The 24536-nt window shown below is 38.4% G+C and overlaps 2 protein-coding genes across 2 annotated transcripts; one reads left to right on the top strand and one right to left on the bottom strand.

Annotated features, from left to right (window-relative positions):
• Positions 1–107: 107 nt before the first annotated feature.
• On the bottom strand, positions 108–6197 carry LOC109036595 (uncharacterized). The gene is made up of 3 exons (XM_019050923.2): positions 6140–6197; positions 4757–4963; positions 108–3025 (listed from the first exon to the last, which is right to left on the bottom strand). Exons 1-3 carry the CDS (start codon positions 6195–6197, stop codon positions 2754–2756), a joined length of 537 nt encoding a protein of 178 aa, XP_018906468.2. The 3' UTR covers positions 108–2753.
• Positions 6198–9871: 3674 nt separating this feature from the next.
• Positions 9872–24440, top strand: LOC109036988 (dopaminechrome tautomerase). Its single transcript, XM_072299739.1, has 6 exons — positions 9872–10474; positions 16963–17267; positions 18038–18253; positions 20668–20883; positions 21988–22289; positions 23307–24440. Exons 2-6 carry the CDS (start codon positions 16971–16973, stop codon positions 23497–23499), a joined length of 1224 nt encoding a protein of 407 aa, XP_072155840.1. The 5' UTR covers positions 9872–10474; positions 16963–16970; the 3' UTR covers positions 23500–24440.
• The last annotated feature ends 96 nt before the right edge of the window (positions 24441–24536 follow it).

Genomic DNA, 24536 nt, shown 5'->3' with positions numbered 1-24536 from the left:
GCAGGGACAAAAGTCCAACAAGCATTTTCCATTTTCCAGTCTGACTTTTTCATATCCGATACGAAATCGATTGAAGGTCTCATTTGATAAAAGTTAAATTGCATCCATCTGTGTAGGATAAAAATTAATATTTTTTTCTAAGAATAAAGAAACAGTCCCGAAGCTTCCAAAATTGGTAATTTATGATGTGAGGCATGTTTTGAATCGTAATGTTGGTAGTTTCAATAAAAAGAAAGTGGCATATACAAAATTACATTGAGACATTCATCTCAATTTTTTTCTTTTTTCCTAAAATCAGTATCTATATTTAGAGAAATTCATGAAAATAATGCATATTTTAAAGCTGCTTTAAAAATGGGTAAAAAATGATGAATCTCATTTTGTTCATTGGGCAAAAAGTTAAATTACATATTTGACCTTAAAAAATAATAAAAAATCGAAATATATCATAAGACATGAGAAAATTACTCACTTGCATAGTCACGAGAGCGTTTGGAAAATAGGTTTTTGAATTAGAAAAACTCATCAATGGGCACAACTACTTATTTTATCATTACTTTTTTTTAAGAATGATGTCACAGACAAAAAAAATTGCCCGAAAAAACAAATGCACAAACAAGTTTTTACTGCAAAGTTCGATCACATTATTTCAGTAAAACCGAGGAAAATAAATGGGAGAGGATCGTAGAGTGGGTAAAACCTTAAGACGCTACGTAGAAATGATTATCAAAACTGGGAACTTCATAGCTGGTACTGTGAATGTCACCACACACCATTATCTGAGTATTGTTATGAAGTTACGCTGCAGCTAAGTATCTCCGCGGTGTATTTCGTTTCAACATAGCTTTAGTCCTCATACTGTAGAAGAATGATATTTTCAAACACAACACATTAACCAATTCAGAGAGCTCAAAGAATCCGACTTACGCAGCCTCTTAGAGCATCTACTAATATTCTACTTACATACATACATATCAAGCCGCTACCTCAGCGCACTAGAGCGCTCTGCGACTCCAAATCGCCATCGGAATCGATCCTCCCACAAATCATCGGGCAGACATACATCATTCTACTTACATACTGAATAAAAATGATACACGCAAATAGTTGGAATGATTTGACGAAATAAAACACACACAAATTGGAAAATCAAAACTAAAAACAAACAGAACGCCTGAGACGTTTCGCGATGGTTTCAACCCCCTTCTCGACCCGGAAACAAAAATAAAAATCAAAAGCCCTTCAGACTCACATTGAAGGTAACAAGGAAAAAAATGACATTTACTATTTTTATTTTTACATTTTTGTTTCTAGGGGGTTGAAACCACCCTGAAACGTCCCAGGCATTCTGTTTGTGTTTAGCCTCGGTTTCCCATTTCCTTGCGTTTTGTTTCATACTGGAAGAGTACTACTCTACCGTGCCGTGGAAAAACGTCGTATGAACATTCCAGAGTTGCCGAATTTCCCCCAATGAAATGTTGATTTTTGAGGAGAGTTACGAATATCTTCTATTTAAATTTTAAGATACTGTAGATTAATTTCTGAGTGAGATCTTGTAAAAAATTGGGAGAAAAATATTCACAAGTTTTCCAGGAATTCCGCATTTCATCATAGAAAATTTGGGAACGCCTGAGGACTTATACGGCGTTTTTCCTTAGCACAATAGATATGGCTTAGAGGCATTTTCCTCTTTCGATTGACCCCCGAACACACATACGTCGATATTTTGGAATTTTCTGATGATTTAGATACAACTGCAAAGAAAATTCTCTGAAAAATTAAACGGTAAACATTCACGTGTTCTCCTGAAAATTCGTAAATACTCAAAGTAAACTTCGCAACGGACAAAGGTTCACACGGCGTTTTTCCATAGCACGGTAGTACTGCGGGCCGATTATTGAAATTTTGTGTTTGTCTGGCGGACATAGGTTAAACGGCGGAGCGTGATTGGTCGGCTATGCCTTATCGCTGCTTTGTCGTGCCTTTGTCAGGTGAAATTCACGACAAGCTAAAGGTACCTCAGCGGGGCGATTATTGAAATTTCTTGTTTGTCGGGACGACATAGATGACATAGGTTAAAAGGCGGAGCGTGATTGGTCGGCTATGTCTTATCGCTGCTTTATCATGCCTTTGTCAGGTGGAATGATTGACAAGCTAACGGCACCTCTTAAGTTTCTGACAGTATGTCGATCATTCCATCTGACAAAGGCACGATAAAGCAGCGATAAGACATAGCCGACCAATCACGCTCCGCCTTTTAACCTATGTCATCTATGTCGTCCCGACAAACAAGAAATTTCAATAATCGCCCCGCAGTTCCCGACAGTATGTCGTCTATTCCACCTGACAAAGGCAATACAAAGCAGCGATAAAGCATAGCCGACCAAACACGAACCACCGTTTAACTATAATTATATTATAACGTCCGCCCGACAAATACACAATTGCAATAATCGGCCCGCTGAAGTTCGTTTCCCCCGCGGATGCGGCCTAGGGTGAGCGCCGTGAGGGTGATACACCAGGGGTTGAAAACGCAGTACCGAGGACCGCATCAGGAGATTCAGCTCCATGTCCACCCGTGCCCACCCATCGCTGGTGCGGGTTTCTCCAAGGCAAAGGTAGAGGTGGAGGTGGATTGTTCTCGCTTCTGCGACTCCCTGCAGAGTGGCTACCACGAGATCCAAACTGACCTCGCTGGGAGTTGGTAAGTCTCCTTCGACTTCTGCTCCCGAAAAGAGCGCTGAAAATGCTTCCTAGCCCGCAACCGCAGGACGATCTGGGTCTTCTTCGGGGGGAATCTCGTGGCTCGAGAGTTGCCCGGTGGAGGGTCGATTCGAATCACCTCCAGACTCCAGAAATATCAAGTACATTCCTGAGTTTGAACTGTCTGTAGTTGAGCTGTGATTGGCAAGAGAGGTGTCTTCGTTTTTATCCAGGCTGGAGTTGAAGCATGAACACACCTTGTGTCCGTTCGCGTGAACGCATTCTGCATTGCAGGACAAATTGAATTCACCCTGGAAGTGAGCTGAAATGGAGGAAACCAAATAGGAGAATTTTTAGCATGAGTTGTAGTACAGTTCTGTTGGACGTATTTCTATCAAACGGAACTAAGCGCCAATTTGAGTTCCTTTTGAGGAATTTAGAATCCCGGATAGCGCGTTCTGTCAAACGGACCTAAGCGCCATGGAAAAGCATTGCGAGTATAGGACGGAATAAGCCAGACGCCCGATTCCGCCGCCAATCCAAGCCCCCCTCTCCCTTCCTCGCCCTATGGCGCTTAGGTCCGTTTGATAGAAATACGTCCAGTTATCTAATTTTTTTTGTGGTGGGGGAGGGGGAGAGGCTTCAAAATGTTTTTGACAAGCCCGAGGGTCTAAATTTCTTAGACCTCGTCCACATCAGCGCGATCCGCAGGAATTTTGAGCGAATTAGTTCAACAAACTAGGATTTCGTGGAATAAGTTGTTGCTGAATTGTAAAAAGTTTCGGGAGCAACCTCCGAAGTTCCGGGAACCGCGCTTGTACAGAGTAGGCTTTAGAATCAAGAATCCAAGCGAAATGTAGCTCTTGCATGTGTGAGGAACTTGTGATTTAAGTACTGGCTTCTATGTAAACTTTTACGAGAAATGCGATGGTGCCACTGTTCTGCTCGAATATCAACTCCAAAGCTCAAAAAAGCTCTCAAAGTGGAGGCTGTAATGGAGAAGATATCCCACGCTACTCTGAGATTCTACCCTCTATATCAAGAACAACTCTCTGTGCAAAGTTAGGGATACAATGCATTGACAGAGGGGGAAAAAATTAAAACAAAAAACAAAAAACAAAACAAAACCACTACGAAGTGGCCCGAACTAAATGTAACAAGGTTGCCACTTCTTTGTTTGGAGACCTTAAAACTGAAAACACGGAAACCCTGCTAATGTAGGTATTTGCTCTCTATCTTTGCGTAGAGAGTTGTTCTCGATATAGAGGGTATACTCTCAGGGTAACATGAGATACTCTTTTCCATTACTGCCTCAACTTTGAGAGCTTTTTTGAGCTTTGGAGTTGATATTCGAGAAGACCAGTGGTACCATCGTGTTTTCCCCAAAAATTTCCACAGGAATCAATAATTAAATCGCAAATTCCTGACACATGCAAGAGATCCGTCACCGCATTTCTAGCAAAAGAGGAAACTATAAAAACTAACTTGAAAAAACCACGGAGATAGGCACAAAGATTTTGACATGACGTCATAGCAATAGTAAACAATGTTTATAGAAAAAAAAACAATAAATTCTCATTAGAGAGGAAACTTCTCAAATGAGTTTTTCCTCTCTTTAATGAGTATTTGTTACTTTATAGAAACAAGCACCATTGATATGACGTCAGGTTAAAATTTTTGTCTCTAATCTAAGATATACCCGAATGAATCTTGTCCATCATCATAAATATAAAGTTGGTTGTACAACTACTGATAGCATATGATCTTATTGGTCGTTTCAATATAGTATTGTAATAGTCGTTTCAGACAAATGTTTCCCTTTTCATTGTATATTAACAAAAAAGTCCATATCAGAGAAATCCAGTAACGTCTTGATGTTTTTGTGCCGCTTTTTCTTTGAAGGGCAGTAAATGGAGTGTAATGACGTATTGTGGCAGGCTCCCCAGCCTGTGCTTTTGAACTTCTTTCCAACGTTCCAGAGTTGGAGCGTCGAAATGCGTAATTTTCGAACTTTTTACCATGGAAGAGTAATTTTTTCAGATGGAAATTTTACCTCCAATCAGGCTAACAAATAGTCTTCTAATTATTCCATGTATTTTCCGTGCGTCGAATTCGTCCTTGAGAAGTATGACGGGTTCAAGAGGGAAACCATGCAGGATTTTTGAGGATATCTCTTTTTCTTGGGGGCAAATAGTGATATCAGTTGAGCTCGTAAAATTGAGGCAGATCATTGATATATCCATCAAATGAATCCTCTGATCTATAGAAATAAATGTGTATGAAAAAGCGGTTTTACTGTATGTCAAAAAATAATGCCATTGTTTAATCAATTCATCAACGATTTCTAAGTTTAAAACATTTATACAAATATTTCCAATTGCTATGGTTCACATTGAAAACTGTATGGGTATTTAATCGCAAAATTTGAGGGGAAATATTTTGAATAAGTTCGAAATTACGGCTGGAAAGAATTGTGAATAGCACGTAAATAAGAACAAAAAATACGCGCAAAAAAATAAATATATATATAAAAAAAATGATTTGCGATACTAACTGAAATCTTTCAGATGAATACTGGCCGCACTCAAGCATGTTTTTGGAAAAAAATTCGGATAATTTATTAGAAAACAAGAATCGAGCAATCGCCCTTTGAGTTGTTTAGTGCTACGGAATTGCTTCAATGACTATGCATGAGTAATAGTGGGTTGCAGTGAATTTAAGGTAGAAAGAAGGAAAACTCAATCAGCCAAAGCATATAATGAAATATCAACTTAATCAAGTGAAAGGCTGCAATAACAACATGGGAGATAAAAATAAAAAAAATCCGGAATATTATGAAACGTAAGACAATTTCATGATCAACCAAACTAAAAGGCGAAAATATGAGTCGTCGATTCGCTGTTACTAGGAGACCGAGACTGTTGTTGTTGCTGCCTTTCCCAGATTAAATTTTTATTTTATTAAGTATTTTCCTTTTGGTCAAAAATGGAAAAAGAGAAAAAACTATGGAAAAATGATTAATTTAATATCAAGAATATAAACTGTCATATCATCAAATCACAGAGATTGCTAAGTGCGTTGTGCTCGAGGCTCAGTATCAAGCGAACCTTGAATGCGTGTTAATTTGAAATAAAATATAAATTCTTTACTTGAAAATTTTGCAAAGTGGATTTCCCTCTTCTACGGCTTCACAAAAGCTGAGTATTTTCTATTTTTGTGACAGCACAAAATACAATTAAAACTGCTAAGGTAACCGCTCATTATATTGTTCTTGGTTCAACGGATCTCACAGCGTGAGTTTCAAGAAACCTTCTTTCATATCCTGATTTCTGAACGTGGTTTCAAAAGGTGATGCGCAATTTATTGGATCTTATTAAAAAAAAAAAAATTAATTGAAGAATTTTACTTTTTGTGGATGAATTAAGTGGCGATTTACCTTCTGATGCAGCTATACGACTCCAATAAATCACCAAAAACATCCACTTCAAAGACATCCTAAATCAGTAGAAAAATTATGTGAGCACCTATTTTCAGCAAGTAGGAGTCATAGAAGAACACGAGTGAATGATTGTAACATACCTAGTTTATGTCTCATCAGGACGGATGAAATTGATTTTTTTGCTCGATCAACGTCACGTTGATGTAGTGGTACCCACTACCCATGTGCGTCTTTTACGTAGTACGTATATAATAAGGGTGTTTTCCACGTGGGTCTGCTGCTTACCAGAAAACAGCTTGCTGCGTATACTTTTTGCGGGTAAAATTGCTCAAAAATCACGTTAGGAACGTCAGAAATGTCCAAATTTTACTCTTAAACGCACAGCTTGCGAGAAAAAACACTTAAAAATTGCCCGAAATCGTATGTAACAAGGTGGAGAAGTGATGTTGGGTCCACACCATTTCGCGGGGAAAACAAAGCCGAGAAATCAAAAAAGTAACAATTAGAGACAAACAATTTTCAAGTCTAATGAGAACCAGTGCAAAACTGAGGGGGGTGAGTGTTCAGTTTGCATTTGAATATTAAGGCAAAGTCACGCCGAGAAATATATTAAAAAAAAAAGTTTCGGGTCTTGCTACGTACATTTTTTGCTGGTAAAATTGCTTAAATATCACGCCAAGCACGTCAGAAATGTCTAGATTTCACTCTTACACGCACTTTATGCGTAGTTACTATCGCGCTTTTCTAGAATCGCACAGGTACTCAGACTGTTTTTCTCAGTTCTGGCAGAGTCAAGTTCCTAATGACATCAACGTAAAAAGAGCCATAAAAAGAAGACTCTGTCGACTGTACAGACAACAAATCTATCGTTGCTACATTCTCCCTGCACTACACGAAAAAAAAGGTCCTCCGCAGAATGGCACAACACGGCAGTTCAAAACTTTTTTTTAGAGATTTCATAGAGGAGCTGTCAAGCAGACTGAATTTACCTTGAAAGAAAGTTTCAAAAACGTATCTTCACTGAGGCACTCAATGGAGCTTTACAAATTTTCATAAAACCTCCTATTGTAAAAAGCTCCGTCATTCATGACGTGCATTCGCTGCTTGCGTAAAACCGTTCGAAAACCTTCTGGAGGTATCGAAAAGGTCAAAAAATCATTTTTAATCTAAAAATTTGCACAGTTTTCCAATGAGGAAAGCTCCCCAAGGATATTGAATTTACTCGCTTAGATTTTCAGAAAATGTAATGTTTTAGAACGTTCTATAAAGAAGACCATGTGGTTTAGAATTTCACAGCGCAGTATTTGATGTACCTAATGGTTAGGTTGTTTTTGTTTTTATGTACCTAATGGTTAAAACAAGGTTTTTTTTTTTTTAATTGACTCCTCGCCATATTTTGACTGCGGCATCTGGATGGAGAGGCAACTTTTTTAATTACTTTTTGCATATTTTTTTTTTAAAAAATATTTTGATTTACCGTGAAAAAAATGTGCAACGAAAGCAATTGGTGAATTAAAATTTATTTTAATTGATTTCCGTTTTATCTATCTAGTCGCCAATCTAATACTTGGATAGGCAACAATGAGAAAGCACTATTATTTTACTATGCCTTCGTGCTAAGAAAAAAGTCCTTTGAACATTCAGAGGTTATCAAATTTCCTTCGATAAAACACACATTTTTTAGAAAACTTTGGAATATTTTTCCTCAAATTTATTCCGACAAATATGTTTGCAATCAACGTAAGGTCTTTGCAAATTTCAAAGTAAAATGTAACTAACTTGCCTTAAAATCAAAAAATTTAATCGTGGAAATCTGGCAACATTCGAATGTTCATACGCCGTTCATTCTCAGCATGGCAGTATGTGCGGCCGGCAAATCAATGTCAACCTCGTGTTTCTTCGCGCGTGTAAGCTCGTGTAAACTTGAGTGTATCCCTTGGGCGGCAACTTGTCGAACGGGTGATGTGATGTCACTCATTTGCGCTCGTCGTAGTGGAGCAATGGCCGCAGACGTCTTTATTGAAACCAGTCTCAATTATTACTCGCGCGTAATTGCGCGCGCTACCCACCGCCGCCGGTCAATCGTAGAGGTTGGACATGAATTTTTTTTACTAAAACTGCTTTCATGTTTATTTCGTCACATTTTAAATTTTAAGGGGTGCGTCCGAGAGAAAATTTTACGAGCAAACAAATGAAACCACCTGTGGAACCTCAAAGTTTTGTATGAACGGAGTTATAAGCGTTTAAAGTTTCCAAATGTTGTCCGACCTCTCATATTGACTCGATCCGATGTGTGCCGCGCCGCACAGTGGAACAGTCCTTTGGTAGAAATTGGAATTTTAATTGGACGTATTTAAATCAAACGGAACTGTATCCATTTTCTCGTGAGCCCTTAGATTCATAAGAATGCATTCATGGCAAGGCTCATGTCACAAAGAATTAAGTCCTTCTTGATTGCGATGTGTTTAACAGCGGGCCGATTATTGAAAGTTTAAACAGCCCGATAAGACATCGAATTGCGATATATTGCATGGTTAAGATAGGGCCATGTTCCGTCGTGTCGGCCTAACATAATTTCAATAATTCGGCCGCAGAGCTGGATTTAGAGCAAGTGCAACAAGTGCAACTGCACTGGGCGGAAAATTTTAGAGGGTAGCAAATTATAGATTTTTTATTTTTTATAATGCATTAGATACACGAGTATGATATCCTCACGAGAACACAACAACGTAACTTTTACACATTGATACGTGTTTTACGTTGAAGGTTACTCTTGTATTTTAAATCTCACATTTTAAATTTTAATCGGCGCTGCGCATAAAGGGTTTTTTTGTGGCGAAGTTGATGTTGCTCGTTTTTAAATTTTTACGTTTCAGTGGCAAAAAGTCATTTGCCCTTCCCCGCTCTCCTAGGTTTTTTTGAAGTAACACCATTGCTACGGTTAGTCAAATTTTTTTGTTTGAGATTATTTTAGAGTCAGGATTCTCTGGATCCAAGAGGCTTTTTTCCAGGGCTCCCAACAAGAGCAGCTTTTCCTCACAAAAAGGAGTAAATTCTGCCGTACATTCATGTGACTCGGTTTTTTGGGACTTACATACTCTTTGAAAATTTTACCTTTTTGTTATTCCTGATCTCCCAGTTGCTAAAAATATGAGCAACTAGATCAGGAATTTGAAGCAATAAAAAAAAAAAAAAAAAAAAAAAAAAAAAAAAAAAAAAAAAAAAGTACCGTGATAAAAATTGTTAACTTGTAAGTGGTTCAAGTGTTTGCAAAAACTTGAAGAAACATTTCACTTAGAAGATAAAGTTCCTTTCCACAGATCAGGTCAAACGTAGTGAAATAAAAACAGACGAAACTGCAAAAATAATAAGGGTATCAACGTTTTACATGCCCAGGGATATTTTTCCGACTTCCTCAGGCAAATTATCCAGTTTACCAAAAAGCTTGAGCATAGAATTACCAAAAGAGCAACCTTGAAAAAGATGAAAACCCGCATTCGTCCACTAAATAGACAATCCTTTCTTAGACTGGAAAAAAAAGTTCGGTAAATATGGAACCACGATATTGTTCGGTACTCACGACCGAATTATTCGTTCTGCTCAGCCGAACTGTTCGGTCCTTTGAACCGAACTATAAGAATTTATGATGGTTCGGTCGCACAAACCGAACAATTCGGTTGAACAGACCGAAAAATTCAGTTGTGTGCACCGAACAAAATCGTGGTTCCATAATTTACCGAACTTTTTTTTTCAGTCTAAGAAAGGATTTTGTATATACAAAGAATCAATTTTATTGCTCAAATTTATTCGTATAAGGTAGGAAATCTGGACAGATTCAAAAATATCCAAGATCAGTTTGATTTAGTTGATCCGTTAACTAAGAGGTCAGCTTCATTACCTTCATGAAGAACCGGGTATTTCCTTGACCTTTTGTCGAGTCTTCAATGATGCTCTCAGTATTCCCGGCTCCAAAATCCCATGCTGGTTATATAAGCACTTTCCAATCTCGTGCTCATCACCCTTGACTCGGTGCATATCCTTAAATGAGACCTTTCAATCCAGGAACTGAAAGTCGGGCGAGTCGTGGGAGAGGATTCTGAAGGGCTGTGCACCCCGCTTACATAACCTCTAAGCGTTCAAGCATTGGCGCGACTTTCCGTGTTTGGTCAATCAAACGTCAACTGCGCTGACGGCAGGTTCAGCGGCGTGACACGCATCAGCGCGAATTAAGTTCTAGTTTTCGAGTCGTGTAATTTTCGGTCGAATTTCACGTAGTCTTGTTGCTATACCGTGTTGGTGATCGACTTTGTGGTGTCCCTACAAGGAATAAAGGTAATGTGAACTAAATTTGTTCCTTGGATCTTCTTCTTTTTCTCTCCTTTTTGTCTCTAATTACTTTTTTTTCCTCTGCTTCTTCTTCCTCAGCATCAACTGCATTCTTCTGTGTCTATTCTACTTTTCTGCTGTTCTTTTTCTAATTTTAATTATTCTTTTCAATTTTCTCTTTCTTTTAGATTTTTTCTTTGTCAATCTTCTTCCTTTTCTTATAATTTTGCTTCTACTTCTTAGTCGTCTTCTTCTCCTTCTCCTTTTTCCAATCTTCGATTTTTCTAGTACGTAAAACCCAAAATGCTTTTTAAGAGTGCTGAGCCATTCTGCAGAGCCAAGGAAGATTGCAACAGTACTCTCAATTTAATTTGAGGTTTATGGAAATTTTAAGGAAAGGCATTCATAACTCTTCTCAATAATAAGTATTTTAGCAAGATAAATATGGCAACATTTGAGTGTTTACATGGCGCTTTTATTTAGCGCGGCAGCATTGCAGATAAGGTTTCTTTCAAAACGTCGATGTCCGATCCAGATCTTTAAAGACGAGTTTAAATAGGGGATATCGTTATTCCGCCGATTTAATTTATTGAATAATTCTACCGATTTATTTCTAATCATACATAGAACATTCCGTGAAAACAAAATCAAACAAAAACGCTCATTACTCATTTAATCACGGCAGAGGTTTTAAAACTCCAAGACCGAGTTACGCTTTTTTCAAACCAACCCTTGTCGTCCATCTCTTCATTTTGCTACATGCATAGCTAAAAGGAACTATGCTGCATTCAAATCCCATGCACATAGTTCTTTTTAGCATAAATATGTCCAGTTTTATTTTACTTAGAAAACTTTTTGTCAGATTTATTTATCAAAATATTGATCAACTCAATCGACTTACATTTGTCCTTTTTAATTTTAAAAGTTAATGTTGTAACTGGTATTGATCTACTCAGCAGTTCCTTAAAGTATCATTATAACAAATGCCATCCCTTGCAAGAAATTAGGTGCATAATGTTTGCGTGCAACGTAGTTCCTTTTAGCATAAATACGCTCGCTTGGATTAAACCGAAATCCGCCCATGTGCATTTCACGTTCCCTTTTTTTCATCCCGCGTTTTATTTTTCATCAGAAAAAGTAGCCACTTGTCGCCTTTCAACTTTCTGTAGACTTACCCCTATGAACAGTATACTTGCAAAGTTTTACGTTTTGGTGTTGCTTAGTTTCTTATTTAATAAATAAAATATTAGAGAAAAAGAGGTTGTCAGAATGATTCAGGTCAGATTCGTCCATTAAAACTCAGGAATCTTAAAAACCACTAATGTCGATTTCCTGAATTTGAAACCACGCACTTCCATTTGCGACGTTGCACACTCCTAGCCATACTTCATTTTTTCCTTGGAAAACTAGTCCACGTAATTTCTTGAAAACTATATTGATTTTGTCCCTCTGTCAGTAGAATATTCTGTGTAACTTTCAAGCCATATAGTCAGCTCGTTTCTTTTAAAAAATGTAAAATAGGAGCGAAAATTTCAAAACATCGCAATGGAGATACATTTTTTGGCACTCCAGCCGTCGATATTATTCTTCCAACATGCACTGCATGCACATTGCTAGTCTGCCGTGCTAAGGAAGAACACCGCATAAACCTTTGAGGGTTGCCAAATTTATTTTGGTATAATACTGATTTTTAGGGAAACTTGGGAAAATTTTCCGTCTAATTTTTCAAGGAATTATCTTTGTAACGTGATCTAAAGTATCAGAGAATTTCAGATAACAATAGTCCTGATTTGTCCCGAAAATTAATGTTTTAAGAGAAAAAATTTGGCAACTCTCGGATGTTCATACGGCGTTCTTCCTTAGCACGGCAGTAACTACATTATGCGTCATCAGCAATAACATTTTTTTGCCCTCCCACGACAAGCGCTTCCCTTGCCGACATATGTCAAGAGTCCTAAGCTATCCTGTCGTGCTAAGGAGAAGCGCCGTATGAACGTTTGAGAGTTGCCAACTTTCCTTTGATGAAATGTTTATTTTTTAGAAAAATTATGATTATTTTCCCCTGACATTATTAGGAACTTCAAATCCAAATACGAACGAAATTCTCGGAAAATTGGAAGAAAAATATTCATAAGTTTATTAGGGAGTTCGTGTTTTATCGAAGGAGATTTGGCAACACCTGAAGGATCATACGACGTTTTTCCTTAGCACGTCAGTATCGCAGGAAGGTCTCTTTCGGAAGCTTTCAACGCAGCTTTGCATCTATATTGCTTAGTTCCATCCTACTGATGCTCAAGCCGAATTTGGTCAGTTTGAGGACTGTTATATAAAATCGGAGACTTCGTAGTTTTTTTGTATCCGATCCTGTATCTATCTGTATCTGGTCAAGGCTATCATAATCTGAACTGACCGTTCTCTCTTTATATAATTGTAGTTATTATCATACCCCGAGGAGGGCCGCAACCCGCTTTGCCCGTACATATTTTTACAATGCGCAGCTTTTTAGTCAGAAAAATTAATGTAATAAATATGCAAAATTATATTTGTCGAAGGCAATTAGTCAAATCAGGCAATGAATCAAATGCCTTGGCCGGTAGTGAAATTTTGACAGTTTGTAGAATTCTGCAAAATTAATAGCGAGCAGTTCACGTGTTTTCAATATTTTCGGAAGAACAACCCTTCAAATCCGCGAACTCTCCTTGCTCCTTCCTTTTTCAATGTTTTTAGTACATCTAAACGTTAACATTTTAAAAATTCTATGTCATATGACGTGCTGAAAATTTTATGATAAATGGGCATTTATCTTAAAATCGTTTAAAACACTATTTTATGCTGCACATTTTTACAGAGAATTCTTCCTTACAGGAGCAACGAATTGTTTTGTCTAAAATTAGGTTAAAAAATAAAAATGTCAATCTAAGTAAGAATATTTGACTATTTACCTGGGCATTTAACAAAATACCTGATTTGACTATTTGCCCTCGACGTATACATATCAAAGGCTGAAGTCGAGAAATGCGATTATCTAATGTGACGTATCAAAATTTCCGATTTTTTTTTAATACCGAGAAAAAATTAGGTAAAATATGTTTTTATAATTTTCTGTGAATATTTAAAAAAAAAAAAAAAAAAAAAAAAAAAAAGGACTCCTCGAACAATTTTAAGAAAAACTGTCGAACAGTTCGCTGTCATAAATATAAAACACGAGCAGAGATTTGCAACGTCGCAATAGGGATACGTATTTCCTGATTTCAAGCATCGATACGGGAAGAAAATATCCGAATTGACCTTGATAAGGGCCCAGGAGTGGAGAATCCAGGGAGAAAAAATTTTGATGACTATTCACAGATTTTGGTCGCTAAAAACCGCCGAAAAGTCTGGTAGTTTTTCTTTTTTTAAAGATAAAAATCAATATACACGCATAAATACTTCATTCAATTAGCTTCATTTGCTAACTTGATTCAATGAAGTTTGAATTTCGGAAAAAATTCACCTCTTTAAAATAAAAAATTTTGGATTGAAAAAATAAATTCTGACGTGACAATTTTTTTTCGAACTTTTTCTCAAGGTTAATGCTGAAAAGTACACAGCAATCGATCACATTACCTTCCACGATAAGCCGCGATCCGAAATTTTCAGGGCCGTGTTACCATTTTTTGGACTGCGGTTCTCTCAACTGTAGACAGAATGACGTAACAACGTAACCACCGTAACCATCCATAGTAGGATCACGGTCAGTGGGTCAAGAGCCAATGGCCGGCGAGAAAGGTCGTGATATAATTCCACCTAGCTGCGTGCGGCAAGTTTAATAAACACCCGATTTTTTTCACAATAGTTGGGCAAAAAATACATTTTTTCATGATTCCATTCAATGTTACCGGCTATAGCATGCGATCCACTAATTGGCTCGAGACCAACGGAAAGGACCAAAACCACACCGTGAGCAAACTGAAAAAAAGAATGTTTGAAGTGTTTACTCCTACATAAGACCTACTCTGCCGTGGAATGGAAAAACGCTATGTATGAACCTTCAAGCGTTGCCAAATTTCCTTTGATAACACACGAATTTCCCAGTAAACTTGTGAATATTTCTCTTCCAATTTTTCAGATAATGTTGTTCGCAACTTCGCATAAAGTTCCTGGAAATTTCAAGGAAAAAAATTCTTAACTTTTCTTAGAAATAAACATTTTAACAAAGGAAATTTGGCAACTTCCGAATGTTCATACGGCGTTCTTCCTTAGCGTTGCAGTAATGTCGTCGTATCCCTGACGAGGGAACGTAACTCTATTCCAAGGTTGCGAAATTGACTCAGAAAATTAAATTTTTTACAAGCATGCTCCCGTGTGATTTTTGTCAAAAATGTCTCCGATTTTTGCATGAGATTAGAAGAAAAAGTGGCGAAATTTTCAGTTAGAAACGCCTAAGATGCTCCAGAGAAAAAATCCAATTCAGTATCATGAAAATGTACTTATGTTCTTTTGAGGGAAAACGACGATGTTAGAGATAAAGTCTTCCACTTATATTGAGGATTTTTTTTTTTAAAAAATGTAAAATGTTCTCTTACAGGAGAAAGTTTGAGGCTAGTAAGTAGACTCAAGCGAATACACCTGACTCATTTTTTCCCTAAAATGTGCTTTGTCTTCCTTTTATTTAATTTCCTGTAATTTTAAAGAGAATATTGGAGAGGCTACAAATATTAAATTAGCATACGCCGTACGTGGACCAGTTGCGCATTTGTATCAGACTTTGTTTCAAAAGTCGAAGCTCAAAGAGCAGCGAAAAATGATGTGCCTATACTAGTGGCGTAACGTGATATGCGATATATCGGTTGATCTGCCATTGAAACCTGTGGAAAAGGATCGATAAACAGGTTGAACATCTTAATTATTGATTTTTCACCATAGTTTCAAATGGGGAAATACCGGTAATCGATCATTCACGCTCCGCCACTGATGTTAATGGAGATGCCGTTATTGAAGAAAGAATTGTGGCTGACGTCCTCCACCACGGCAGTGAATTTAAGAGCCTTAAAGTTTAAAAATTCTAAAGTTCATAGATTTTAATATCATAAAATTTTATTTGGAATATTGCTGAAAATAATTTATGAATCACCTACTTGCGCCGAATTTTTTTAAATAACCACGCGCAGCTTTAATCGATAAAAAAAAAATATAGATCGTTCGATTCTTTTTTCTCGATTTCATTGACCTTCTTGGACCAGGGAATAAGGAATAATACTGACAGTGAACAGAAATAATTGCCGGCCAGGTTGGCCTAGTGGTCAGCGCGTCTGACTCCAGGTCAATAGGTCCCGGGTTCGAATCCCGGTGGTGGCGTCTAATTTTCACGGAATTGACGAGTAGATCTGCTGAAACAGATTCTCCTCGGCCCTAATCCCTGAAAATTAGAAAAGCCTGGAGCATGGAGCCTGATGTCTACGGACACTAAACATTGTCTAAAGTTGGCTGAAGGTGCAATAGACACAAAGCCATTAAACCAGCAGAAAAAAAAAAAAAAAAAAAAAAAAAAAAAAAAAAAAAAAAAAACAGAAATAATTACATGGACTGAAAAGGATGGCGTGATAAAGGCAGAGAGCTCAGCGCTAAATCTCGGAGACTTAAACGCAGCGATAGAAAAGTAAGCGTTATTCACGCCCTCAAAAACCGCGAAGGACGGGACAGCAAGAATGAAAATCAAAAGTTATTATTTTTCGTCCTTTTTCCTCTTTTTTACCTCTTCCGGTTTCTGTCTAAATTTGGCATCAATTAGGAGTCCTAAAAATTGTACTTTGGTCATTTTATCCAGTTTTCAAAGCAGATACGATCATTTTCTCAACTTCATCAAACTCTTACTTTTTACATAGGCCGATCCAGACACCTCGAACAGTAGGGGCGGATTTTTCTTAGCTCCATCCGCCTGGGGGAGGGGGTGGGTTATCTGGTGGGTATAAAATACTTCTCATGTCAAAAGGAGGGTCTGGGAGGCTTCCCCTGTAGAGAAATTGAGGAATTCTAAAGCATCCCATTTGCAGTTCCGCTCAATTTTGTTATGAATAATTCAAGTGTCAAATTCAGGTGTCTCTCCATCTTCTTTCCTCGGTCTTTCCCTCTTCCTACTGTTTTCGGGCAAAAGGGAAGAGATTTGTGCCCTAGGCTGCCGTGCTAAGGAAGAACGCCGTATGAACATTCGAGAGTTGCCAAATTTCCTTCGATAAAATGTTTATTTTTTTAGGGAAGTTATGAATATTTTTCCATTAAATTTTCAGAATCTTTAGGTAAAATTGCGAACCAAATTATCTGAAAAACTGGAAGGAAAATATTCATAAACTTACCGGGAAATTTGCGTTTTATCAAAGGAAATTCGGCAATACCTGAAGGTTCATGCGGTGGTTCTCCTTACCACGGCAGAATGCTCCCCACCTTTGGATTTGCCTATACCTCTTTACTCGTTGTTTCTTTTTCATGTACTGATTTATATATTTATTGTTCTTCAGAACGCAGGATGACGTGGATAATACAGTTGACAGTAGCGGTTGCATGCCTGATCTCGAGCTGCCTTTGCCGAGAGGTAGAGCTGATCGAGGAATACAACTTGCTCAAGTTCAACGAGCCGCCTGGCTACCCGAAGAACCCGAAATACGAACCCGAGGAGACGATCCTCACGGGAATTGAAGCCGCTCATGACCGAATTTTCCTCGCTTTTCCCAGAATTTTCGGGACCGGGCACCCCGCTTCTTTCGGTTTCATCCCCCGGCGAAGCACTCCGCACGCCTTTGACAAACAATCACCCCTCATTGAGGTAAGTCTCATCCAATCAAATCGATTTTTAACTTATTTTTTTCCTACTAAAAATCCGGTTGAATAGAATTTGAACTCTTCAGTCGCTCAACAGCGACTGATACTGTCAGTGGTCATATTGATTTTTTTGCCGGGAAAGCAAGGCTGAGCGTCGCATACAGTTCGGGCCATATTTTATGGGGTTTCTTTTTTTTATATTTATGGACGCGAAATTTACGCGAAAAATTTGACAATAAAGGGACAATACGAGCTAATTACTCGATCTCAACAGAGGAGATATTCCTGTGTATTTCCGTAATTAGATTTCCGTGGTAAAGAGAAACGCCGTATGAACCTTCAGGCGTTGCCAAATTTATTTAACAAAACACAAATTTCTTAGTAAACTCAAGAATATTTTTCGTTAAATTTATTTAATAAAACACAAATTTCTTAGTAAACTCAAGAATATTTTTCGTTAAATTTTTCATTTTGTTCGCAATGTCACCTAAAGTGCCCGAGATTTTCAAGGACAAATATTCATAACTTCCCTCAAAAACAAACATTTTAACGAAGGAAATCTGGCAACACTCGAATGTCCATACGGTGTTCTCCCTTAGCACGGCAGTATTGGAATGAGACCTCCCTTGAAAACCCTTAATATAGACGCGCGAGTCGTTTGCTCAACTGGCATTTCTGCCAAACGGAACTGTGTGCATTATGACGTGAGCCCTGTTATGCATATATTCTTCTAGGTCTTAGGGCTCATGTTTTAATGTCAATGTGTGATTGCAGGCGTACCCGAGCTGGGAATGGCACGCTGCGGCGACCGCCGACGACGTGAACAACCCGGCGAGCAACTGCACCGGTCTGGTGAGCGTGACCAGAGCCAGGATCGACGCCTGCAACCGACTCTGGGTTCTGGACACCGGAGTCCTCGACGCCTTGACCGTCTACAACGTCGTCTGCCCGCCCAAAATCCTCGTCTTCGACCTGGCCACCGATCAAGTGGTAAGTCCCCAAGCTCGTGATATTATATATTTTTTCAATAGAAGTGTCGAAGGCAAGTAGTCAAATCAGGCATTTTATCAAATGCCTGGGCCGATCGTTAAATTTTGACAGTTTACGGAATTCTGTAAATTAATGGCGAGGAGTTTACGGGTTTTCAATATTTTGAGGAGAATAACTCTTCAAATCCACGAAGTCTCCGTGTTCCTTCCTTTTTACATGCCTCTAGGAAAAAAATGTAAAATTTAGACGTAAATGTAAATGTAAATGTGTAAATGTAGTAATGTTAAAATTTTAAAAATTCTATGTTTTATGACGTGTTGAAAATTTCATGAGAAATAAGCATTCAGGATCTTAAAATCGTTTAAAATACTAACGTATGCAGCACATTTTTACAGAGAATTCTTTCTAACAGGAGAAACGAATTATTTGGTCTAAAATTAGGGTAAAAAATCAAAATTTCAATCTATGTAAGAATATTTGACTATTTGCCTAGGCGTTTGACAAAATGCCTGATTTGACTATTTGCCTTCGACAGAAGTATAGTTGACAGAAGGCGATAAAGTACAAAAGAACATAGCCCGAATATACGGAAGAGGGAGGGATTTAAAACATGGGTAAACAAGGCTAAAACATTACAGAACACTAAGAAGCAGGATCTTTTGAGCTGTTATCAGCTCATTTTTAGCTGCAAAAACACGGAAAAAGAATACAATTTTTTTTATTCTTTCTTTTTATTCAATTTTTTATTCCCTTTTCGTGTTTTTGCAGCTGAAAATGAGCTGATCAGCTCGAAACGTCCTGCCTTTTAGTGTTTTTAATGTTTTATCCTTCTTCACCCATGTTTTAAATCCCCCTGCTACTTGACAGAGGAAAAAAATAACAGATTCGGATTCAATGGGATCAGGCCGCGTGGAAAAAGGAGAATCAAAACAATTCTCTAAAGAAAAACTCAAAAGGAAAGCAGGCCTTTACCATCAAAGTGGAAAACCGTGATTTGTGAATTCATTGGGAACTCCCTGGAAACTTCTGGAACATTGATCTCTCTCAGATATGTCCCTGGTAAAAATTGGCGATAGGAGCTGCGTTTCAAAATACCATAGGAGTTCTTATAGCCGACTGAAGAGGGCGATAGAAAATCATCTGGCTGTAGAAAGTGGAAAAAATATACGACCGGGCTACACGAAGCGATAAGAAATTATACAGCCAGGCTATAGTTCCTACCGCCGGGCTTTACACTTTATCGCCTGGCTGTTGCTTTTTCGCCATCGGCTATAAAAGGCTATAAGAAATTGTGTAGAAATTCTTGTGCTTTGTAAATCCTTAAGTTTGTACGGAATCACGCATTGCGCAATGCGTGAAGTATCCTTGTTAGGTTTGTAGGCGCCAATGCGCGTTCAGCGCATGGCTGCCCGCCCGCCGCGGCGCTTGGAGCAACTATTTCGCACCAGAGGTATTGCACAGTATCATACGAAATTGAAGGCGCTCCAACATGTTAGGAAAGGCACGCATCCTTCAAAAGTACGGAGCTTTCCTCGCAAATTAAATTAAGATACTGCGGCCCAAAAAGAGAGCGGTAGTCCAAAAACTCACCAAGTCCTAGCATCCGTAATTAGTAACGTTTAGCATACACTTTATCGCCAGGCTGTTGCTTAGTCGCCATCGGCTATAAAAGGCTATAAGAAATTGTGTTGCCGGCTATAGAAGCTATTGGAAATCTTACAGCCGGCTGTAGGTCTATGGTATTTTGGAACACAGATTCTACTGCCAATTTTTACCAGGGGTTGCAGGCAGTCAGTAATTGCAAGCGGCACGCTTGTCGTCAAATTACAATAATTTGCATCGATATAATAAAGAGCCTATTGGTTAACTTTTGAAGCATGACATCGATTTTGAGCGCCTTCAAATCCGGTGATACTCTACGCTTTGCCAGGCAGTTAGTTTAGTTGCCTATCCGAACCAAACCCAACAAAGGTACTAGGCTTTCGCTGAACGCACTGTGCTGTGAGTGTGTATTTATGGACGTATTTATGCTAAAAGGAACGATGTTGAATGTAGACCCTATGCACATAGTTCCTTTTAGCATAAATACGTCCACATGTACCATGCATTCAAGAAAAAACGTGTGTTTGAGCTCCAAGCATAATAATAGTACTTTCGATATTTTTTTATTTTTTTTTTTTTTTTACTTCTGAATTTTTATATATATTTTTTTTTAATTAAACACAAAAAGATTGCAGTTTGTCGACGATAGCTAATTTCTTGCGGCGGATACATTTAGAATTCATATTGAAGTTTCAAACCACTCCTAATAAGCCCTTATTCTTTGGTGTGAATTGCTTCTTCTCTTTTTTTAAATCAATTTAATCTTTTTACCTTACGTCTACGAATCAATATATTTCTCTCGTTTTTTTTAGGTGAGAACTATCAACTTCCCGAAGAGTGTTCTTCGTCCGTTTTCTCTGTTCACCAGCATGGTCATTGACGAGTCGACTGACAAATGTGATAACGCCTTCCTCTACCTCGGCGACCCCCTGTTCCCAGGTCTCCTCGTCTACGATGCCAAGAAAGATGCCGCTTGGAGGTTGAGCCACCCCAACATGTTCGCTGAACCTGACTATGCCAGATTTGAGGTAAGTTCGTGTTGTCACGTTGCAACTATTTACTTTTGAATAAAGATAAAAATGAGAAAGAAATAAGAGAGGAGAAGAAAAATAAAGAGGAGGGGAAAATGGGAGTAGAAGAAGTGAAAGTAGGGAAAGAAAGGACAATTAAGCAATAGGGCCGAGGAATGAGAAGGAGAAGGAGAGAAGGAAGTGGGAGAAAAAGAGGAAGAAGTAGGAGTGATATAGGAAAGAATAAGAGGAGAAGAAGTGGGAGAGAAAGAGAAAAAAGTAGAAAAAAAGAAGGAGTTGATGAAGAGGAAGCTGAGGAATAGTTTCAGAGTTTTTCGTTCAGAAATACGACGATTCGTGAAATACTATATCGTAAAAGAGAGAGAGACGTGGACCTGTTTCTGGGCCTTCAAATCTCATGCAAAAATCAGACAAATTTTAGACGAAAATTATGCAGGTTTATCTGCGTAATAAGTTAAATTGTTTGCGTCAATTTTGCAATCTTGGAATAGTGTTACGTTCCTTCGCGCGGGAAACGATGAATTATATAGGCGACAAAAAATCCTACGAAATTCAATTTTAACTCTCTAATTATTCCAGAAAGTGGAAATTGCACATCATAATCACGCACCTTTCCTACCAGTGTTCGAAACTCACCTGTGAGTTTTAGGAGCCATGTGGCGCATCAAGCCCGATTTTTAGGCGCCATTGAAGATTTTTTAGGGGCCAAATTGACTTTTTGCCTTTATATTACGGCGCATTTAGTGAAAAGTTAGACGCAAGATATTTTCGTAACAGAACTAGTAAGGAGATGTAACTTGGGGAAGACAACAGTTCTGAGAATGAAATCGTGAAAATTTAGAAAACGCAAGCTTTCACTTGTAGTGTTGAGAATTCTGAGTTTTTTCAATTCAAATAGATTTGTTTTTCTTTCTTGATGTGACTTTCTGTGAAAATCCAGATTTTTAGAGGGCAATTTTCAGGGGCCACGTAGGCGCGGAGCTTTCATTTTTAGGCGCCATGGCCGATTTTTCAGGCGCATTTGGCGCGTTGGCGCCTGTGAGTTTCGAACACTGCTTCCTACACTCTCAATACTTAACTCAATGCGTTTCCTATTTCCAGCTGTTCGGGGAGTCTTTCACGCTGATGGACGGACCAGTAGGGATCACTCTCTCTCCGAACAACGAGAAGCTGTACTTCCAGTCCTTCGCCTCGAACAAGATCTACTCGATCTCAACTTCGGTGCTCCGAGGAGGACCCAGAGGCCCCGGGTTCCCCGACGCAGATCTCCCCAGCGTGAAACTGGAGTTCGTCAAGTCCTCCCAAGCAGCCCCCCTCGCGACGGACCCCCTCGACGGCTCCATCGTGGTCGCCCCCTGCAACGACACCGGCATCATCTCTTTCCCCGGGACCAACGACCCCAGGTAAGAACCCTACCCATAATTTCCGTAATGGACCACTAGACAAGGCACGGATTTAAGCATTCTGATACATGTTTCAACCAGAATTTCTCGTTGAACACGATTCGCGCAACGAAGATTACTGAAACCAACTCCTAACGGAGATATTAACATTTTTATTTTACATTGGTTACGAGGAATTTGAACTGCCCGCTCACAAGAAACTCAAAGCTCTACTTGAGTCAAATCGCGCACTACAACGGTTTCAACAAGCTTCTCAATCGAGTAATGTTCATTTCCCACCATGTGTTGTTCAAACTATAAGCAGTTCGCTACAGCTGGGCTGAAGCGTCAAGATTGAGGTTGCCAGATTTGCATATCGTAGAGACTGTCATGATAACGTTCAGCGCGCGATGTGAATCACGCAGAGCATTGAGTTTTCATGAGCGGTTGGTTTGAATTCACGCATCAAGAATCTTTAAATATCTTTGGAAGGAGTTGATTTTAGTAATTTTCGTTGTTCGCATCGTATTTTAGGTGAAATTTAACTAAAGAAACATGTATATAAGAATGCTGAAATTCGAACCTTGTCTAGTGGTCCATTCTTAATTTCCTATATACGTCATTAGCATGTGAGTTTGCTGAATTCGCTATAAATTTTATCCGCGGTACTTCAAAGCTTTCATGACCAGGGCTTTGCGATTTAGGTATTATTGTGCGTGTAAGATTCTGCAAGAAGCATGAAGTCGCCGTTGCACTGGTGTTCTTAGACATGAAATGAGCTCCCAAAGCTCAAAAAAGCTCTTAAAGTTGAGGCCGTAATGAGAATATCTAACCCTGTTCTTCTTCTTCTTCTTCTTCTTCTTTCTTCTTCTTCTTCTTCTACTACTACTACTACTACTACTACTTCTTTTTCTTCCTCCTCTTCTTTTTCTTGTGAAGTGAGTAACTAGTCGATTGCAGCCGCAATAACTTATTTTTCCCTTTTATAGTTCATGCAATTCTAACGTGTAAGTAATAATATTTCGATTTGGTTGACAGGTTACTTGCCTTCGATCCGGTGGCCATGCAGTTCATATTGGACATTCGCGCCGGGCCCTATGATGGAGACCTGTGGTTCGTCTCTTCGCGGCTCCAGAAATTCTTCAAGAAAACCCTCAACAGGAATGAGATCAACTTCCGAATTATGAGGCTCACCTCTGGCCATCTACCTCCCTTTCCATTAGCCCACTAATCCCTCAACCCCTGTTTCTCACCCCTTGAAGGAGCTAAATGCCCTAAATAGTCGACTTTCCACCTCTCAACAATCTAACTATCCGAAGCTAGGTATTCTGTGACTGAGTGATTTTCGTTTAAGAATATTACTTGGACAAAACTAAGCAATAGGGGTGCATCTGTAATGAGAGTTTTAAAAAGACCCCAGTGCCTGTTATATATGTAATATACAATTTTAGTTTTTTAAGAATAAAATAATTCTAATTCCAATGCATTTTTTTTTCTTCATTACCTTCGCTGTGTTTACGTAATTTCTGGTTAAAATCCGTAGTTTCCTGAAACATGATTATACGACTGAGTTTATTCGAGCTATATGAACAAAAGCAGCCTCTCCTGTTGGGAGGTAAGTAGGTGCCTCCGAAATCAATGAATTTTTCTTTAGACAGTCAAAACACTGAGTTCAACTGCCAACCTACCTGCCTTCTTGAACTGAATAAGTTTTTTATGATAAAAGTTTGAAAACACGTATTTGAATCACAACTTCTTAACATTTCTGTCCTTTTTTTTCTTTCCTTTTTAGTTTTAGGGAAATCAAACCTCAATTATGATTAGAGATTTTGTAAGAGTAGAATCCACAATAATAAAAAAAATCTCAGACATATCTTCAAAAAAATCTCCTTTATAAAAAACGTACCAGGAATGGTCAAAATCACAGGAGATACGGGTTTTTGAACTTTCATCTTTATAATTTTACGTTGCATTCGTTTCACCGAACGATAATTCCGCCATGAGCCTTCCTTTCAGATAAGTGCTTTTGTGGAATCAGCCAGAAATAATAGCTCCGAATTGCAAAATATAGTCCATTTGCAAGTTTCCACATAATTTCCTTTTCTGTTTCATTAATTTAATTTTCAAAAGAAAACTAACCAATGATATTGCTTGGGATTGTTTCTCTGTTTTTTATTAACTCACAGTAACTATCCTCTCAAAATAACAACAAATAATTAAATCAAGCTGATTTTTTTATGTTGTTTTAAAAGTTTGATTGAAAATTTC

This window comes from Bemisia tabaci, chromosome 4 (genome assembly GCF_918797505.1).
Source record: "Bemisia tabaci chromosome 4, PGI_BMITA_v3".
Taxonomy (NCBI): domain Eukaryota; kingdom Metazoa; phylum Arthropoda; class Insecta; order Hemiptera; family Aleyrodidae; genus Bemisia; species Bemisia tabaci.
The sequence above is the reverse complement of the archived record's forward strand: the minus strand, read 5'-3'. Positions and strand labels throughout refer to the sequence as shown.

What these genes read in the sequence shown, in the direction of transcription:
- LOC109036595 (XM_019050923.2), bottom strand. Translation starts at nt 6,197, where the DNA reads ATGTCTTTGAAGTGGATGTTTTTGGTGATTTATTGGAGTCGTATAGCT. An exon ending in TCGTATAGCTGCATCAGAAG is followed by an intron (nt 4,964 to 6,139) that starts GTAAATCGCCAC and finishes TTATTTCTATAG; the next exon opens with ATCAGAGGATTCATTTGATG. An exon ending in ATTTGTTAGCCTGATTGGAG is followed by an intron (nt 3,026 to 4,756) that starts GTAAAATTTCCA and finishes CCTCCATTTCAG; the next exon opens with CTCACTTCCAGGGTGAATTC.
- LOC109036988 (XM_072299739.1), top strand. Translation starts at nt 16,971, where the DNA reads ATGACGTGGATAATACAGTTGACAGTAGCGGTTGCATGCCTGATCTCG. An exon ending in ACCTGGCCACCGATCAAGTG is followed by an intron (nt 18,254 to 20,667) that starts GTAAGTCCCCAA and finishes CGTTTTTTTTAG; the next exon opens with GTGAGAACTATCAACTTCCC. An exon ending in CCCGGGACCAACGACCCCAG is followed by an intron (nt 22,290 to 23,306) that starts GTAAGAACCCTA and finishes TTTGGTTGACAG; the next exon opens with GTTACTTGCCTTCGATCCGG.